We start from the raw sequence: 15,081 nt of genomic DNA, 5'->3' as shown, positions 1-15,081 counted from the left end.
CCATGAGGGTGGAATCTCTGTCACATAGAAGTTGTTCAGCAACAGAAAGAGACTTTGTAATGAGAAGGGACAAGTTTGAGTAAATGCAGGTTTGGTTTGGGTACCAGAAGAAAATTATATCAGTGGTGCTTCTGATAATATTTGACTATATTTGAGCAGGCTGTAACTATCTTAATAGGATAGTGCAATAAAACTCAGCCTCTCACCCATCATTAAAAAGATAGTCTTACTGCAATAAAATGGAATTGACATCATGCTAATAAGGCATTTCCATATGAACAAAAAGTTAACTTTTATATTTTTTCTGCTGATTAATTGACCTTGAGTATGTGAAGGATTCTAAAATCTTTTATGAATTTATGTTTAAATTATGGGTATGTTTGAGTTCAGGATATAATGTCTTTTTTTAGTGCTATAAAAAGTAGTTGTAATTGGGATTCCTTCTATATAAATGTTTTATGTTAAGTGTTATGAGCCACAAATTTTATGTACATTTATTGTATATCTCTACATGCATATGCACAAGCACATAACTGTGGTCATCTTTGTAGTTTACTAACTGCCTTAAAATTGCATGGTTCTTAATGGCATTCTCCTCAAGTACGGTGTTTGTATAAATTCTGTTTTGTGATAAGATAGTTTTTCAGGCAGTGCGTTTCTCAGGACTTTACAGTTTATTCTATTTATTATTATGTTATTCTCTAAATTATTTTTCTTCTTATGAAAAGTACAGTATAACATAGAGTAATACTCAAAAATTGCTACAAGCTAATAAGGTTTTTCAAAAGGTTGTTAATTTGTACGGATTTTTCAAATCAGTTAACTTTATTGCTGTTCCATTAACTAGTACTTTAAAAAAAATGCAGCAAACCCTTGAAATTCTATTTGTATTGGAAGAGAAGTCATTCCTTCCTATTACTGTTAGATAAGCAAAACCTTACTTTTTATGTTTACCTTTGCTTTAAAACTTTCATGTATGTTATCTACAGAGAGGATCATTACAGAGACAGACTCTCCCGAGACATGGGCAACACTGATAGAATAGAGAATTTGAGAAAAATCTGGGTCTTTCTAAAAACTGCTTTGTAAGTTACTTTTTCTTTATGGCTTCTATGGCATTTTGTTGACATTTTCTTATAGATGACCAAATCTTTTTCTCCATAATTCACATTTAGTAATTATCCAGAAACGCACTGCTTGGTCAGGCTTACTGCCTAACTGTATACTATGGTGTCTTTCTTTTTAATATGTAAATGCACTGTCTTAATCTTGTAAATAACTGCAACTGTGTTTTTAGATCTGCATCTTTAAAATTTTACTGCAATATGTGTGAGTGTGTGTGTGTGTATATGATAAATGTACATACATGGACACTTGTTTTTATGGTTAATCCGAAACTACTTCTCATGAAGCATCTCCCTGTTGCTAAGCATACTTTGCATCCCTCCTTTTTGGTGGGTGGAGCCTGTATATGTTGAAGAGTCAGATTCAACTTATAAAATAACAGATGGATTCCAGTATGACAGCTGGCAGTGACTTAGTAGCAGTGATATGTTCATCATCACAAGTCAGATTTTAAAATGGAATGTCTTGAGCCTGTAAGAGTCTTTTAAAAAATTAATTCTTGTTTTTCTTCATGTTGGGAATTAGGCATTATTGGGATGCTGCTAATCTCCACAACCATGCCACCGTGTGCTGTGGTCTCATCAGATCTCACAAGCTAAGCCAAGTCAGATTGGGCCAGTCCATTGACTGAGAAGCCTCTAAAAAATGTTCAGGTGTTACAGGAAGTGATGTAATTGATTCTTCAGGTGGCGCTCTTCTGAGTGGGTTCTGCGCCAGTACCTCTCCAGGGGTGGTGTGATGGCCTTGTATGTCTGAGTGGCTCTGACCACTGAGCAGTCATTGGAGACCCCCTACTTTGGTTGTTAGAGTGGAGGTGAAATGGGCTGCCCCACGTGCCTGTACCAACTAGTGCAACTTACTCAACCAGAAAGGAGTCAGAAAGCCTCCCTAAATTTCATATCTAATATCAATTGGATCCATTGTTGATTTTTTACACCCTTACCCAGAGTTTCATATTATCGTACTTAGCTGGTGTGTTTTGCTAGCAGACGAAATTAACCCTATATTTTGGGTTCAAGTAGAAATTTATGAAGCATTTTGATTTCCTTTGGGAGCCATGGTGCTTGATGAATTAAAGACGATGTTGTTCATATCTCCTCAGGGTTGAACATACTCGTCTTTTGACTCTTTTGTGTATTTGTCACTCTTCTCCTTCCTGGTTTTCAGGCATGTGTATATACTGAGGGAGGAGGAGGGGATGGTTATTTAAATGCTAGCAAACTCTGACCTTTTGGTGGGTGCTGTGGCTTACCCAGTTTTTCTTTTATTAATTTAGATGAGGGTGCCATCTATTGCTGTGCATACTTATTCCACTAAAACCCTTGTACTGATAATTCTATCCTCCCTCCAAAAAAGCAAAAGTGTTAGCTAATTTTCCTTAGATTTTCTATAGGGAGGGAGGAGGGAGCTATTGCTGTTCATTATATTTTTGGTAAATGTGGAATTCTGCACAACTTTAGCATGCCCCACACTGTCCTTTTCCTTAGTGTTGCTTATGCCTAAATCTTTTTTTTTTAAGTTGGCACACTCTGACTTGTGCCATATTTGTAAGTAAGAACTCAACTCCTGTCCTTCTGTGTGTTTTCGCAGCCATGCCCGGTTACGCTGTATGTGCACCTGCAACAGGTGTACATTTTGCATCTGTCAGAACTTCCTCAACTCAGACTTGCTGCAATCTGTAAAGAACAAAATCTTCACTGCAGTTCTTAACAGGTTCTTAACTTTCTTTACTGGGTACCAGGCATTCTGTTAAAATACAAAAGAAAAAAGTGGTTAACTATTTATTATACAAATACTACAAAGACAACAAGCTGACTGATGCCCAACTAACTTCCACTAAAATTCTCACTATGGTGACAATGTTTAGTTTTGGAATCATCCTTAATGTTTAAAAATTAATAGATATATTTAGGGGACTATAAAGTAAGATTTTAGCTTTTTTTTATTAAGGAAGTTAAAGTATTTTTTATATTAGGGGATAATATATGTAGGGAGATTAAAAATCTTTTGGCTGAGAGTTGTAGAAATAGATTAGGGCTTTAGTAAGGAAAAGACACATTGATTCCACATGTTATACTGTACTCAGCTTGCATTCAAATAGTACAGCTTATTAAAACCATACTTATATGAGCGGTATCTTGGGTTTGAAAAACTTCTCTATTGAAATTATTTATAGTTATAATGTACTTTTACTTTTAAGTACCTGGAATGTTTTTTTGAAATGAAGATAATAACCAACTTTAAGGATTCAAAGGAATATGGAAAAGAAAAAGATCTATAGTACTAGTTTTTGAGGTGTTTACAATTGAACCCGAAACTTAAAGTATGCCTAGAAAGTAATATGCTTTTAAAAAAGAAAGAGAAACAACAACAAAAAAATAGGTTGTATACATTCCCTCAGAGCAATAAACTTGGAAGGTTATGTTCTTATTCTGGTCATGCTACCTTTCTTTGTTCAAATCGATTTTACATTTTGTGAACATTTAAGAGCCTATGTAATATTAATTTGTATCTAATGTCAAATTTTTATGTGTCTATGAATGAATTACGTTTTTGAAATCATTCAAATGTCATTGGGACCAGGGCTTGATTAAGACAGATGATCAAGCTAAACAGATTTTGGTTAGAAATGGATCTTATTTGGGTTACTGTTGGACTCTTACTGAAGGCTAGGCTCCAACTGTACCAAATGAGTAGGATAGTTTGTGTCCACCAGCAGTGTAGACATGGCTATTAAACAGTGAGGCTGTATCTTATGTGAGTCAGAAACTGACTCTGAAGACATTCTAAGAGAGTTTCAGTGATGTTTTGAGCACTAGTAGCTCTGGAATAAGAATGCAGCCATCATAGGTGATTGCTTTGAAGGGATCACCGCGCTCATTTGGTGGTGAAGTTCTGCCTCTGTCTTTTGAATGGCATCTTATAAAGAGTAACACAGACAGATTTGCTCATGACAAGTGTCTGAGAAAGTGCAAGGCTAGTTCAAACCAGACAGCATTCAGGAGCTCCGGTGTTGGAAATGGTAGAGTTGGAAGAGATTCTAGAATTCATCTGGCCTAACCTCCCATTAGATTGCCTTCCTGTGAGCCTTCCTGATAGAGTTTAGAGATACTGTTTATCTGCTGATGGCTTTCCTCATTGGAGAAGGTTTTTGCTTTTGCCTTTTTTTTTTTTTTGGACTAAAATTATTTCCCTATAACTTTCTCTCCTTTAGCTTTAGTTCTGCCCTTTAGAACAACATACGACTATTCTACTCCCTCTTCAACATAGCCTTCAGACATTTGAAGACGGCCATCATGTCTCCCCTAAATTTCTCTTCTCCAGGTAGAACATCCCCATTTCTTTCAGCCTTTTCTTAAATGGTTTAGTGACTTCATCATTCCTGGTTTTCCTCATCTGAAAGCCCCTTAGTTGTTCAGAGTACCTCTTAAAAAGTGCCACTGAGAATGGAGAACAGTGCTCCCGGTGTGATCTGACTAGTCCATAACGGTGGGCGGTCATATTCCACAGTTAGGACAGCACCTGTCTACTGCATGAATTAACTTTTTAGCAGCCCCAGCCCACTGTTGATGCATATTAATCTTGGGGTTGAAATCAGATTTTTTCATACAAAGTGCTATTAAGGCAGTTTCCCCTCCTCTCTGTGTATTTGACAGTTTTAGTTGGCTCTTTGTATCTAAATGCGGATACATATATATCTCTATTGAGTGTCATATTCTGCTTTTTGATCCATTGTTCTAGCTCAGTCATTTCAAACATTATTTCTGTCATTTGTCCCATTATATATATTTCTCGGCATTGTGTTATTTGCAAATTTGGTAGCTGTGTCTTCTTTATCTTTCAAGTTATTGATTAAAAAATAATGTTGGATACCCAGAGATTAGAGAGTGAGATTGCTCAAGCAAGCAAGCCCTTTAGTGCTCCACTAGAGAACTCTTCCCAGTGACACAGATGCAGAATTCTTGGGGAAAGATTATTCTGTCAATTAAAAATATTTTATTATCCAGCCCATGTTGTATCTTACTGTCTTATAAGAGATTTCCTGGAGGGCTCTTTTGAAATCAATATAATTTCTACCACATTCCTCTGATCCACCAATGTATTAATTTTATCTGAATAGAAAGTGACATCTATTTGGTGTCTTATTCTTGGTGAACTCACCTTGGCTCCTAGTAATTGCTGATCGCAGACCATCAGTTTTATTCTAGAAGCTCTTGATCGTCCATAATTGCAGATTGATTCGTTGTCTGCATCTTTAGTGCCAAATTTAATTTTAGGTTGGTTTAGTCAGCTTCCCAATGAAATAGGTTGGGTGTGCATTAATGGATGAGATTGCTCATCATAAATTACTCTGTACGGTGATCCTCGAAGAGAAATCAGTACATTTTGTCATATCTAATTATAAACTAGAAATAATTTAATGGTAATGTCAGCATATATCACTGATGTCTGGTAATCAAGAAGGGAAAGAATGAAAAAGATGAGGAGGAAAACCAGCATACTTTTCAGAGAACTCCTTCCTCTTCCCTGGTAGTATTTCAATAAATTATTTTATAGAAGTCCAGTGGAAATTTAGGAGCTCTATATTGAAGTTTCTTCTAATTCACAAAAGGATTATAGATGAGGTAGGTGAGGATGGAGGCCAAAAACTTAAGTACCTACAGGGTCTGGATGGATAATGTTAATGAATGAAGGTGGCCAAGGAGAAGAAATAAGAGAGGTGGGAGCTACGACAGGTCCTGTCTGCAAGAGGCAGCCACCACTCAGCTCTGTGGGTTATTGTGCAAGTGTGGTATCGCCAGGACTTCTGATTCTCTGAGACACTAGAAGTCAGGATTTTTTAGGTAAAATTTCCTGATATTTAAGTAAAGGCAATTAAATTTTAAAAATCTGAAGTACTAATCAGAACAAAGAAAGCATGTTTACAGGCCACCAGTTTGCAACTTCAGTCTTAAGACATAGCCTAAAGTTGTGAAAATGCAGGCCAGAAAAAGGTACACCTGAGGAATGAAAATGTCTCTTAAAAACACCTCCACATACAGTTTTACTCCTTTCTCTTTAATAACTTGAAAAAGTAATGGGGTTGGTGGGGTGAGAATGGAACCACTTTCCCTACCATGTCTTGGGTTTTGGCAACCTTTTGGTGGTTGGTCACCACTGGTTTGCTGTTCTAGGTGTATCTTAATGTTACATAAACAGAAAAAGGATTCACTAATTGAGTAAAAGTCATGTAAGAATTTTTCACTGTAATTCAATAGGGACGATTCTCACTCAACAGTAAGTCTTAAGTCTTTTCATTTTAGAAATCTGCTGTGCCTAGCGTTTGATTTAGAAGTATAAATGAGCAGTTTAAAATTTTTTATTTAACCAAAAAGTTTTGTTAAATGTCTGCAAAGAAATTAATAGACAAATATTGGTACATAACATGTTGGTCTCAAATTAGTACATTGTTTTAGCATGCTTGTAAAAATTTTGATCAGCAAAATAGAAACTACTTCCAGAGATAATACATGTTTGGTGCCACGTTCTCCCTTTATGTCATCCTCCTACCACTTTGATTTATTCATCCAAGTACTTAAGTACCTGCTTTAGATAGGATCTTGCTGTGAGCTGGGGCAAAATATCAAGATGAAGAAGATACAGACCTGTATTTAAATACCTTTCTTAAATATTGTGTTAAATTTTTTTTTTTAACTTTTGGTTATATTTTCAGTGACCTTAGTGCCTTATGCTAGCAAAGGAAGTGCTATAACCTGATCATGAGAGGATCTATGCCAAATTAATTAATTTATACTTATGCAATTTCAACAGTTCCAACATTTCTGAAATAGTCCATTTTTCCCCATCTGTTTTTGACCAGAAAAGATTGTCTTTATTTTTTTAGCTTATTTACTGACACTATGTATTTTAAGTAGAAAATAGTAATAAAAATTTTTTTCTTTCCAGTTTAATTGAATGTATATTCAACATGTGAGAGAAGTGTTTAACTACATAGCTGACGTGTGACTTTGTTCTTTGGTAATTATGGTCTCAGCCTTTAGATCTGGATAGGTTTATGTTTTTCTTTGGAATAATTTATGAATAGCTGGAATTATTTGAATTTAAATACATTTGGAAGATTATTAACCTGTGGCCAGGTGATTTTAGTCTCTGGCAATGCTTTCATTTCAAATAGTGAAAATCATGTTATTGGAGAAAAATACCTTTTGATTATATTTTAATTATAAATACCTCTCAAATCTGAAGGTGTAAAATGATTATGTAGGAGTGGGCTTGATTGTTGGTTTGAACTACCCAGGATTTTAGTTTATTAAGTATTTATTATTCTGACTTTAGAACACTCCTGCTTTGCATGAGGATGTCACTGTACTGTAGTGTGTGTGCACTTTAATTTGTCCCTTCCTTTAGGTGTTCATTTTCATTTGTTTGCCTGTGCCACTTAGTCATTTTTTAACTCCTCTTGAGCCGTTTCCCAGCTGTGTTTCAGTGTATAATCCTCCCATTTTTCCTAACCTATAATTTAATCAAATTGTTTATTTTACGATTTATTATTTTGGTGTGGTTTTCTCTGATGCACGTCTTGGTTTTAGTATTTCTTTCACCACATTTTAGTACTTGGATTAGCCGTATCGGTTATTTGTTCATGTTACTTCTTAAGTTTGGTAACAGCATCTTACTTTAGCAACAAAATATGTAGTTCACACTGAGTATTTACCGAGACGCAAAGGTATGATGGACAAGTCAGCATACCCATTGTATTTTTTATCCTGTTTATTAATGTATTTTTAAAAATTGGATATATGTGACATTTATTTTAATCTGTTCTTTAACGACTCACTTCATTTGCCCATATTACTTTAATAATCACCTAAGTTACTCCTTCACATTGTTTGAAATCATGTTACTTAATATAGGAGCCCTGTTTTTGAAGAAAGGACTTCACTGTTGTCACGCTAAAATGAACTGTCTTTTCACAGGATTGCTTTATGAAGAGGATAGTTTCCTAGAAATCTTAATGCTATAGAGATTCTGTAGGGAATGTAAGAGTTCTCAGGATATTATGTTACAGTAAAATATTGTATTTTAAGGAAGTGCATCCTCTGTTTTAATTTCATATGAAACTTCTGTGTTCATATGAAAGGTCCTTACAAGGCTTTTCTTTGAATTTGGATACATATACATAGTCATACGTTTAGAATTATATGAGAGCTTGTGTTATAGATTCTCTTCAAGTAAGCTGCTGCTGCTTATAAATTAAAACATTTTTGCCGTTTGGTTTAGCACATTAAAGGGCACAGCAGGATGGAGTTTGCCTATTCTGACCTTTAAGTATCTGTAGTTAACATGTAGAAGACATTACGTGTTTCCCATGTATCTACAATCATCCATGAATTTTTATTCTTCTAATGCTTGGTGAAGCATTTCTTGACATTGATGCACACCTGTGTCCTTTTCCTAAGTATGTTACTGTTTAGGCATGCTCAGTTAACCGCTTTCGTATGATTTGTGTTATAGTTCATCTTTGTTGGACACTATGGTTTTATTTCTTAACCTATTTCGAGAAATAGCTTATTAAAATGTTTCATGCGTACTAGTTCAATTAGGAGAATTGTCATTGTTAAAATTATTATTAGCAGTAATGGCATTATTATTGGAGGTAAATATGAAAAAATACTTCACCAGGTGGTAGAAACATAAAGCAGGGAGAGGATAACATTCCCTTTATTATTGGTTAAATACACTGAACCAATAAAGATTTTAATTCATGTTCTTACATTTACCATAAATTGTAGAGTTAATCAGAGCATTTTGTATGCCTTCTTTAAGGCATTCTGTGCAAAGGTACATAGGAATTTTTGTCCGTTGTTATATGCCTATGTGACCTTCACACAAACAGTTTTTAATGTGCCTCTTTATTGCCTGAATTTTGAAACATTATCTTCTCTCTGCCTTGTTAAGTAGCAGCCTTAGTAATACCCAGGTCCAAACCTGTTGGTTTGCTCCCACACTTGTGTCAAAAAGCGCTTGTTGGGCTTCCCTGGTGGCGCAGTGGTTGAGAGTCCGCCTGCCGATGCAGGGGTCACGGGTTCGTGCCCTGGTCCGGAAAGATCCCACATGCCGCGGAGCGGCTGGGCCCATGAGCCATGGCCACTGGGCCTGCGCGTCCGGAGCCTGTGCTCCGCAACGGGAGAGGCCACAACAGTGAGAGGCCCGCGTACCGCAAAAAAAAAAAAAAAAAAAAAAAAAAAAAAGGCACTTGTCATCTAATTGACATCTGGGCCCTCAGCACTTCTAAGACAGAAAGCCAGCATCCAGTCCACAGGAATTTTCTACCTAAGAACTCGAAAGCTGTGACAAGCTTCACACGATTTTTTAAGGTTATATTTTAGCATTTAGTCGTTCTTTCTTATGTTCTAAAAAGAGATACTGCTGAACCTAAATTATTTTATTCTGCGTACAGTAGGGAAATGTGTGATTCTGATATATCAGTAGATTGGAAAAAAATAACCTTTTTACACACACACACACACACACACACACACACACATTTTTGACCCTGTAATATTCATTTTGAGGTAGTCTATCTTAAGGAAACTATTTTAAATATAGCGAAAAATCTTAATGTAGAAAGGTATTCATCACTTTAGTTACAGTCACCTGTAAATGGTGATAGCCACCAGTAGGAATATAAAGCAGCTATTTAAAATGATGTCTCTATAATTTATGTAAAAGTGCCTATATAATATTTTTAAAAGATATAAAAGTATATAAATTATACACATTGTGTTTGTAGCTATGTTAGAAATACATAGAAAAAGTTTAAAAGGAAATACCCCAAATTTTAATTAGTTGTCTCAGGTGATTCTAGGTGGTTTTGTTCCTTCCTACTTTTATTTTCCTCATATAGTGTGCTTGTATAACTTTTTAAATATAAATTTATTTATTTATGGCTGTGTTGGGTCTTCATTGCTGCACGCAGGCTATCTCTGGTTGCGGCAAGCGGGGGCTACTCTTCCTTGCGGTGCACAGGCTTCTCATTGCAGTGGGTTCTCTTTGTTGCAGAGCACGGACTCTAGGCACACAGGCTTCAGTAGTTGTGGCACTCAGGCTCAGTAGTTGTGGCTTGTGGGCGTAGTTGCTCCGCGGCATGTGGGATCTTCCCAGACCAGGGCTCGATCCTGTGTCACCTGCATTGGCAAGCGGGATTTTAACCTCTGCGCCACCAGGGAACTCCCTGTATTACTTTTTTAATAGTCAAAAAAAAACTTAAGAAAAAATATGCAGTAAGATACTATAATTTATTCTGAGGTGTTTTATGTGAATCATTTGGCAAGAATTAAACTTTTGAATTGTGGAAGCATTCCTTTTGCTTGAGTTTATAGGCATGAACTAGGAAGCACCCTTATGAAACTGTTACTCTGCTTCTGCTTGAGATCTGAAATGACAAACATGGCTCAGTTCTTAATACTTACAATTAAGATTGCACTGTTCTCCATTCAGGTGTTGTCAGTTAGGCAGGCACTGCAAATGTGCCATCTGTTATAAATGCGTTCTCTTTTGTAAATAGAGCCTGGTGATGTAGCTTTTAAATGCATACGGTAAAGACATAAAATAATTCTCTAAGTAGCTTTCTGTCTAAAAGTAGTTTTCCATGTCTAAAAGTATGTTAAACAACTACTATAACATCGATAGAGTCATTGAAATATATTTTATGAGTCAATGGTTGCCTTGAGTTTTAAGCTAGCTGTATGTTGAACATGTATCTGTATTGTTTTCCATCTATAAATATGAACCACTGTTTTGCCTACTGAAGACTATACTATAGCTTAGGGAAAGTAATAATTACTGTCTTGAAATGCAAAAGAAAACTAAGCAATAAAGTCAGTTAGAATATATTATTTCATGAATGGTAATACTTTCTCAAAATTCAACAAAGGGAGCTAAGCTGTGTTAACAGTTTCCATATGTGAAGAATATTGATGAGAAATCATTCTGACTGATTTTAATGTCATTATAGCTAATATTAATCCTAACCCCCTTTTCCCCTAATTTAAAAAATAAGTGTAAAAATATTCTCCATTAGTGAAGATGCATGAAAATCACAGAGAGACCAAATCTGAAGCAAAACTCTAATGCACTTTTAGCCTGTGTTCTCACTTTAAGTTCTGTACATCTCTGCTGACTTGGAGTTGTAAACTTTGAAACTCTCATCATAGGGCCATGACAGCCTCTGAGTTTGGGATGTTTTACTCAATTTTTTTTTACAGATGTATGTTTGTAGTTTTTAGTAGTCAGAAACTAGAAGCATTTCTAAACTTCATGACTAATAGTTGTTAGCCTCATTTTGAGTAAATACTTATAGTCATTCATATTGTCAGGTACTGCTTATAGTATTGGTTTCAAGGGCTTCTCTTAGTGTTTCAGATATACCAAGACCAGCCTCTGGGGGATACATAGAGAACGTATATAACAGCCTTAGGTTTCCTGCCTGGTATGTGAGTGTTTTAAAAGAGTATATATAGATAGATTTTTTTAAGTTTGGCAGTTTTCTATAGAATAACTTTATTTTAAATATAGAAAGCATGAGATGCATCATGTAGGGTGGCAACTCAGTTTATGTGTGGGATGTTTAATTGAGAGATATTACTTTCAGTCCCCTTCTTTTGTGAGCTGTGCTATGAACTGCAAACTGTGTGCATGTGTATAAAAGGTTAAGAGCCCAGGTAGCTGAGTGGGGTGCCGTGCTGTTAGCAGACGACGAAGGCAGTATTATTCACCAGGTGCATGCCATCAGCTCTGTAGAAGATTCCATCTTCGTGGTCATCTCATGGTCCACTTTTTCTTGAAGCCAGGTAACATTTTCCACAACCAGTGGGTTGCCTTTGTTGGAGTTTTTCCAAGTGGAAAAACTAAACACCTAAGTATTTTCTTCCCTAACTGTTTTTTAAAAAAATGAAACATTACCTGTTGGAAGAACTAACTTGCAAGGTGGCATGAACCTGTGTTATCACTTTGCTTTGTAAAATAATAATTATTTAAGGAGTGACTTTTTTTTTTTTAATAGAAACTGGGTAAGATAAGTTGGAGTGCTTTGTGTTGTTTTACCATAGTGATAAGCATGGAGCACTTTGCTTGTATGGTAAACTTGTTTCTTAGGGATGTACAGATTGCATTTTGTGATAACTAATCTGATTGTTCTCTCTTTGACTATTACTGAGACAGTAGTTTTGTATAATTTATAGATTTTTGGCTCTTAACTCTTTTGCATATGTCAGTGTCTTGGTCTTTTAATGATGTCTGACTCTTGCTTCAACTGTTTGTTTAATTTAGTTGTGAAATAACCTAAACTAGACAGTTTCTCTAAGCTCTTAATTCTGTAAGTTTTCTGCATCACCTCAATTGTGTTCACTTAACTAAAACTTCAGTGACGCTGAATAAAATGTTCCAACCTTTGCTTTAAAGCTGTATCCTCTTCATGGTAAGCTGTCATACTTGAGACCCTTGGGGGTGCTTAGCAGTGTTATTAACTGAGCATGCTCACAAACTCAGTTTGTGATACAGGCTGTCCCTGTTCTTGTCATGCATAATATGGCTTCTTTTATGTCATTTACCTTTCAGTCCATCATGTTACATCATGTCCTTTAGTTGGTACCAATGTCACTGCCTGTCTGATACCAGGGTTTGGTTCGTCTGTTTGTTTTTTTCTTCTTCTTTCTTTAATCAGCAGTAACCAAATTAATGCAAACTTGTAAATCTTCCCCCACCCCTTTGGGATTTTTTTGGTAAATTTTTATGGGACTCAGTGTTTCCAAAGTTGATTTTAAGCATTGCTCTTAGAAAAGTATTGTCACTTGTCACTTAACTGCTTACAAGATAGCTTTTGGTTCCTGGGGACAGGAGATTGCGCATTAAGTTCCATGAAATTGACTCTTAAAATTGTGAGGTCTCAGTCTTACCTCTCATTTTGAAGGACCATACTGGTTTTAAAAAGTGGCAGGTTGATTTGTCTAAGTTCTCCGCTTCCCATGTGAAGAAAATTTATAACATTTTGGATGTTGTTTACTCCCAAATAGTAACTAATTATAGATATTTCTTTATTAATGTCTACAGTATGTCTTAAGATAATGATTATCTAAGCAATGTACATGTGGCTTTATTGATAAATGTTTTTGGTGACCATTACTGTATGCAATTAGCCTGACAAGTGTGCTAATACTTCCCTAAAAGTAGATTGTTCATATAACTGTTTTTTTCATACTAATCATGTTTTAAACATTAATTATATTTTTTGACTACAGGCACGTGACACAAGCTGACCTCAAGAGCTCCACATTTTGGCTTCGAGCAAGTTTTGGTGCTACTGTTTTTGCAGTTTTGGGCTTTGCTATGTACAAAGCATTATTGAAACAGCGATGATTTAAAAAAAAAAAAATACTGGCCCTACCAAAAACAAATACTTCTATGTACATTCTGAATGCTTTAAATTCCGCTAGAAATATTGAGATATTTATACATGCAGAGTTACTTTGTTAATATTTGTAATTCATGCGTAAGAGTATTTTAATGATAGTTATAACTGCAGTATTGGCTAGCATATGGAAGGAAACAGCTTAACAGCCAAACTAAAATGACTAACTTTCAGAGGCCGAAAGGGAATATTTTGTAAATAATGTACATATTCAGGCAAGATATGGTCTCCCAGACTGAGTTCAAGAAATGATGTCTCTAGACGTTTCTACATGGTATTATTAGTGCTCAGTTGGCTCACTCTCCTAGGTTTAAGTCAGCTCAGAGACTTTATTTACTCATTGATCACTTATTTATTTCACATTTACTCAGAATGATCTTTGGGTACTTTAAGTACACGAGGCACAATTTGCCTTTTTCTCTCCGTTTTTAAAAACGTGACTTTCTTGCAGTCCCATCCTTCATGGTAGGCCAGCCTTGAAGCCATCGTTCAGTCTAGAAAATTGTATAGCTGAGTGTGATGCTCTCCTTTAAGGAAGGAGTAAGCTCAAGGCGATTAGCAAAGGCGTCACCTGTGTGATTATTTTGTTTCCTTTGTCAGTATGTTGAATTTTATAGCCCTTTCAATCAAATGAGAAAAAAGATTTGTATATTATCAATGTTTTTAGTTTAAATAAATAGTCACCATTACTACTACTGAGTTTCCTCCCAAAGTGTAAATCATTCTATAATGGCTGTGTCTATTATAGTATATTACAGTAGCTGCATGTGTCATGAAGTGTTCTATATCTGGCTAGGATAACCTAGAAGCAGCACTTTTTTAAATGGTAAAATAAATCTAATGAATAAAACTCTCATTATGAACCTATTTTTTCCATCATTGACCTTTTCAAGTATTTAAATAAATAAGCACTGTGTACTGTGATCTTGAGTTTTTTGTCTAACAAAAGTAAATATTTCTGTACAGATGTGAATGAAATCCTCTGGTTTCTGTCTTTCCTGTCTTGAAAATTATTTTTTATATAAAAAGATAATACTTATTAGGAAAGAAGACAAGTATGATTTGTATGTATCAGAGGAAATCTATTTTAAAGTTGTGGGGAAATCTATTCTTAGAAAAAGACAGTTGTTTTCCCCTACACATACCTAACTAATGTGGTTTTTGCTACGATTTACATGTTTATTTTCTCCTTTAACATGGATTTTTTTTCCCTCTGTTCTTCTGAGGGGTGTTTTCTCCCTAGGATCACACCCCTTGAGCAGCTAGGAACAACATGATTTATTAGCTATAAGCTTGTAAACTAATGTGTGTCATGTTCACTTCATAATTCTATGTCTCCCTCCCCCCTCCCATTTCCATTCTGAATTTGAGGAAAAGGAAAATTGAGCAAAAAATCTGGTGGCTCCTCATTTTCATTATTTTCTGAGAGTTTCCCATTTACCAAATAAATTTCAGTTACACAGCTTCCAATGACAGTTAATTCTTTC

At 35.5% G+C, this 15,081-nt stretch overlaps 1 protein-coding gene across 4 annotated transcripts in view; it reads left to right on the top strand.

Moving 5' to 3' along the window:
- Positions 1–14,511, top strand: part of RHOT1 (ras homolog family member T1) — a 59,175-nt gene extending 44,664 nt beyond the window's left edge. The window contains exons 19-21 of one of the 4 annotated variants that reach the window (XM_082861312.1): positions 990–1,085; positions 2,716–2,838; positions 13,425–14,511. In XM_082861312.1, coding sequence (XP_082717438.1) covers positions 990–1,085; positions 2,716–2,838; positions 13,425–13,542 — 337 coding nt within the window. In that variant the 3' untranslated portion in view covers positions 13,543–14,511. The remainder of the gene's footprint in view (positions 1–989; positions 1,086–2,715; positions 2,839–13,424) is intronic. The other 3 variants (XM_082861309.1, XM_082861310.1, XM_082861311.1) reach the window with 3 other exon arrangements.
- The last annotated feature ends 570 nt before the right edge of the window (positions 14,512–15,081 follow it).

The sequence above is a fragment of the Leucopleurus acutus genome (genome assembly GCF_964270905.1).
Source record: "Leucopleurus acutus genome assembly, chromosome: 19".
Lineage (NCBI taxonomy): Eukaryota > Metazoa > Chordata > Mammalia > Artiodactyla > Delphinidae > Leucopleurus > Leucopleurus acutus.
The sequence above is the reverse complement of the archived record's forward strand: the minus strand, read 5'-3'. Positions and strand labels throughout refer to the sequence as shown.